General features: G+C 40.9%; 1 protein-coding gene across 1 annotated transcript; it reads left to right on the top strand.

Moving 5' to 3' along the window:
- Window positions 1-829: 829 nt before the first annotated feature.
- Window positions 830-4,891, top strand: il17c (interleukin 17c). Its single transcript, XM_037106124.1, has 3 exons — window positions 830-1,404; window positions 1,513-1,748; window positions 3,137-4,891. The coding sequence occupies exons 1-3, from the start codon at window positions 1,390-1,392 to the stop codon at window positions 3,402-3,404; spliced, it is 519 nt and encodes a 172-aa protein (XP_036962019.1). The 5' UTR covers window positions 830-1,389; the 3' UTR covers window positions 3,405-4,891.
- The last annotated feature ends 636 nt before the right edge of the window (window positions 4,892-5,527 follow it).

Below are 5,527 nucleotides of genomic sequence, written 5' to 3'. Positions count from 1 at the left end.
GGTGATAATTCTCTGTGGCTTCATCACTACTAGCAAAAGCTTTCATATTACATTGTCAGTTTTTTCATTAAAAATAGATCAGCTTTAATTCCTATTTCAGTTGCCTATACACTGACTGTTTCTGATTCCCACACCTGCCGATACGGTACTGAGAATGCACTCAGCCTGAATGACTGGAAAGAAAAACTTATGTTGAATTGGTGTGTGTGTGTGTGTGTGTGTGTGTGTGTGTGTGTGTGTGTGTGTGTGTGTGTGTGTGTGTGTGTGCGTAGACAATGAAGACTCTCTTAAGCCTCGGCACCATTTAACTGGAGCCACAAAGGTTTGCTAACAATAGCTGCCACCTCATCTCTCTGACAGGACTCTTGGCATTGTTATGGGCCAGCAACGCAAACCTCTTGTGGAAATTCTCCTGGCAAAAACTCCAAGGATGATCAATATTAACAAATCCTGCTATCTGGAGATCTCAGCCCCGGATATTTATAATCATGTATTCAGACATGTTGTGTTACCTCTTAAGAAGCAACACAGTCTGACTGACCCCCACCAACCTGGAAGATCTCAATCTTAAAAGAACCATTGTATCAGCTTTCAATACAACGTCGTAAGTCCAAACCAGACTGGGGTAAAATTTTTCAGATGCACCTTCAAACAATCACCCAGTAGTCGTAGATAAAATAATCCAGTGGAATTTATTGCAATCCCAAACTAATTCCATAAATCAGGATGCACAATTCCAAAACAATCAACCAATTGACTGTGTCAGTGTAAAAGAGCCTCCATGTTCTGTTTGGTCTTTACTCTGATGTATTTTGATCCTTCCTTTAAGTTTATGTTTAATCATTTTTTTGTAATTCCATGTCAGCGGCTCTTGTTCATCCAAGTTAAACTTCATTGCATGTATTTGCACTTCTTAATGTTCTGAAATGAATTCACCTTTTTTAAAGGATGTTTCAATCGTTTCCATTTCTTTAAGTATTCTGAATGAATTCTAAGTGCTGTTTAGGCAGCTTGACTGGTTTCACTCACCAGGCACTTGTTGATGGTTGTTGCCTCATGTTGGTTCAAAGGCCAGGTTAGCACTGTAGCTGCCATGACGTCACACTGTTTATGTTTGACACTCGCCTTGCCAGTAGCCTGCGCGTGTGTGATGAAACTTCCTGGTTCAATGCATTCTTACAACACAGGAGTATCCCTCACACCTACATGCTGTGGGCAACTTTCACCCGGGAAAGGGGAAGTCGAGGAACTAAATAGCTTTTCCATTTCCTCATGCCACCGGTTTTTCCCAGCTGTACCGATAAATAGACGACCGAGCATGGAGGCAAGTCAAAGCGCAGCACATCCGCTCGAAAGTCGGTCAGTGGGGAAAGGAGACAGACGTACAGGATGGACATAAAGCAGGTGAGTGACACCGAGGACACACAGACAGGACAGGAGAGACAGACAAACAGGACAGGACAGGCTGCGCTCTGCCTCCTTCATCACTGCTCTCTGTCTGCTCCTCCACAGATACTCATCTTTGGAATTTTCCTCGTGCCGGTATTGACGTGCAAGATGCACCGGTGCTACGAGGACCATGAACTAAGTGAGGCTGTGGAGAGGAAGCTGAGGAGCCACTACCCGCAGCCCCAGGACCCTGCACCTGCGGCGGCACGTGACTCCCCAGCCGCCTGCCCCGTGGCGCTCTACCAGCAGCAGGCAGCTGAGCAGCTGAGCGGCCGGTCCCTGTCCCCCTGGAGATACGTGTGAGTACAGTCAGCGACAGGCACTACACAGTCCTGTTATTTAACCTTTGAACATACACATGAATGGTGTGAGCGTATCTGAAGGGTTAATAGGCGTAATTTCATTTCTTCATATGATCCCACACCTATTAAAACCACAGGATACATTGATGACGTCACACTCCCCGCTGGATTTCAGAGGAGACCCGGTTTGACATGGGAAAGACAATCAGAGATCTGAGAGACAGTCCCTATGTTTTAGACTTAGATCATTTCAATTGTATTGACACATAGTTTAGATCATTGGTGTCCTTAACCTGCTGTTCTGGACAATTACTGAAAAACTGAAAACTCTTAAATCCGAATTTTTTCAATGACACTAAACATGTCAGGTCATCCTGAGTGTTGGCAAATGATGGGCCATAAATATCTGGCATCAGTCAACATCATAAAACTGAAATTAATATCACCACAGTCCTCAAATGTATTTGCGTAAATGCGTCAGACTGTTCTCCTTCATAGTAATCGTTAGTGTGGTGGAGCTGTGCTACACCTGGGACCTGGCTCTGAACGCTGCTGACGTGTTGGTGTGTGCCACACCCTGCAGAGAGGGGAAGTTCCCCCCCGCAGCCGGTGAGCTCAGCTTTGTTGGCACAGAACCTCTAGGAGTGACGTGATGACTTCTTAAAGCCAGATTTGCAATCTCTAATCTGTTGCAAGTTAACTTACAGTTTGTCCGTGATATGGGGAGGTATTTTTTCCTGTTACTTGAAGTGGTCCTAAACTGTTATAGTCCCATTAATTATAGAAAGTCATCCTAGGCTGGATGGATGTAGACTTGATAGCTTTTGGGGTTCTTAAGTGAGGTACTTCTTATTTAGCCTTAACATGCTCCAACATGGACTCAGCATGATGAAAAGTTCCCTTCAATACTTACAATTTTGCCAGGGGTCTTACAGTGTGGTGTTGCTGTGGGCCACTTGAAGCAGAAGGAGAATACTTGGAGAAAAAAAAGGCACATCCCTGGTTAAGCTGGATGGATTTTGGTCCACAGAGTCCAACTGTGTTACAGGACTCCAACACTAAAGACCATTGTGCCGCTTTTATCAGATTACATGCAGCTTCCTCTGGAGCCACATAAAGCTTCATACTACTTTTTCATCTATGCAGTACACTACACCCCAAGTAAACACACTTTCATGTGCAGATTTTCTGTATGTTCAACCATACAAGGTTCAGTTATGAAAACCATGAATCTCCACATTTTAGTCTGATTTACTTAATACTTTTATTTATTTACTGGTGTAAAAAGGATTTTGCATTGCCAAGAAAGCATCATTTTACACGTCAGTCCCATCTCCTCACAGTTTTTGATAAGCTGCTCACTTTGTCATTTTGTTTCTTTCAAGAACTGTAACAAAGGAGGATCACTTTCCTACTACCTACGCCGAGGCTCAGTGCCTGTGTTCAGGATGCATCGTCATCAAGGACAACCCAGGTCATGACAAGAGACCGCTGCCAGTGGAGAGCTACGACTACAACTCAGTCCCCATAAAACAGACTAGAGTGTTTCTTAAGAAGGAGCTCTGCAGTGATGGAAAGAAATACCATTTGAAGCCTGTTACTCTAGAAGTAGTTGTTGGCTGTACCTGCGCCAGAGTCAAGACCTCCTCCTAGATGGGATCTATCCAGACAATGGCATAATGTTGTGTTTGTTTTAAAATGCACCAAGTTCTCTGGAAATCTAACTCAGGGATGTTGAGTCGAACGTATGCCTGTCGGCTGACACCCCTCTAATTATTTATGAGGCTGAAGTCACATCAGCCTATTTTCATTAGCCTATTTATTGTCATAATGATGACATCACAATTGATTAATCTGTAAAGTGTATGTGTTTTATCATTGTGTGTAGGTTGTTATGGCCCCTGTTTGCTGTTTAGTATGACTTGTTACAGCTCTGCATACTGTAGCTAATGTAGATGGGTGTTTCCTAAAATAATAGCTATTGTATAGTTTTTTAAATGAATAATTTAACTGCTAATAATATTTGAATAATTATCTATTTATTTGCTTTGTTTTATGCATGAGCATCTGAAGGCTGTAGAATGCTCATGAGGGGATGAAGAAGACTTTATATTCATTATGTTGGATATCTGGAAGGTTTGTCCCAGTGGGACTTTATAAGTCTTATAAAGACTGAAAAACCTCAGCTTCTTTGAAGCAAAATAAAGAAAAAACATGGATTTTAAAGAAAACATATTCTCTGTGTGGTTCGGTATTCAAATCTGACATAAGGCTGGATTGCCATCAAGATATAGGTCCAAGGATTCCAGGTTCACTCATGATACTCATTAAAATGACAAGCGGAGTACCCCAGGGATCCATTCTGGGGCCTCTAAACTTCAACATTTCCATGCATTACATTTCATGATCCCATATAAACGCTGAGAAGAACAAATCAATGATTGGATGTGTCAGAGTTTTCTTCAGTTAAACAAGGATAAGACTGAAGTAAGTATTTATGGAGCCATGAAGAATGACTGACAGTCCCCACCCCCAACTAAATAAGGACATCAAAACACACACTCATAAGATAATGAATAACATAATAACTCATTATTATTTCCGTTGTGGTTGTTGACCCATACCAAAGTAACTAGGCATCATCATCATCATGTCATCAACAAAATCACCATGTCAAAAATCCATGACACGGGAAAACTTCCCATTAGTTATGATTTGACCTTCAATTATAAAATGTATCTATATTTAGTATTTTACATCCACAAATGGTAAGACACTGTACACACACCATCATTAATAACAGTTAATTCAAATTTAGTCAATAGTTATTTCACTTTTAAAAACAATGAAATGCTTCAAATAACCACCACCAAAGCACGTGTTTATTGTTGTAATTAATAAAACTGTTAATATATATTGTAACACTCATCTAGGTCATTACAAAGGTGCATCTGATGTTTATGAATCTCAATTGCTTAGCAAATCATTAATACGTATTTAATTCTATGTGTCAGTCAAGTAACTTATTAACTAATGTTTAATTTACTATGTACTACTAACTATAATTTATTCATGATGATGAGCATATGAGTGTAGCCAATTTTCCTAACTGGGTTGTATACATACAACATTCAGAAGGTATTCAGACCCCTTCACTATTTTTCACATTGTTTATGTTGCAGCCTTATGCTATAATCCTATATTTATGCATTAGTGCATCTTTTCCTCATCAGTAGTTTTTGTCATGGAATTTTGACGTTTGGCAAGGGTCTCACAGACAGTGAAAAGAAGCTGCCATTTCCCTATGAACTTAGTTCCAGAATTTAGCCTTGGTCTTAAGTTTCCGTAAGCAGTAGAGCCTTTTCTGTGCGTGCACCACGTTATTATGAAAAGTCAATAATATCTGAGACACAGGAACCTCAGCACCTTGCTCCAACTCATCTGAGGTTGGTTTGTGTCTTTGGGCAGATAATGATACTGCAGAGTGTATTGTTTTATGTGCACTGAACTGACAGGATACAACAATGCACAGCAGGTGGAGGCTGTAGGGCCTATGCAGCCTTCAACACTCCTTCAATATGACATATGGTAAACACATAAAATTGTGTTGGAGAGTACTGCTGGCAGTCCAAGAAAATGTGCTGAGTGGGGCTGATGAGGGTAAAGGGTGTATTATATGATTCACCTCATTTTCATTACAGTCATTACAATACCTTGTCAGGAAGCATTGGCATGCATTATGTCTCATTTAGTAGTAGTAGTAGATCTTTCTCTAA

Source organism: Acanthopagrus latus, chromosome 8, assembly GCF_904848185.1.
Source record: "Acanthopagrus latus isolate v.2019 chromosome 8, fAcaLat1.1, whole genome shotgun sequence".
Classification (NCBI taxonomy): Eukaryota; Metazoa; Chordata; class Actinopteri; order Spariformes; family Sparidae; genus Acanthopagrus; species Acanthopagrus latus.
Note: the sequence above shows the minus strand (reverse complement) of the source record. Positions and strands in the feature narration are given on the sequence as shown.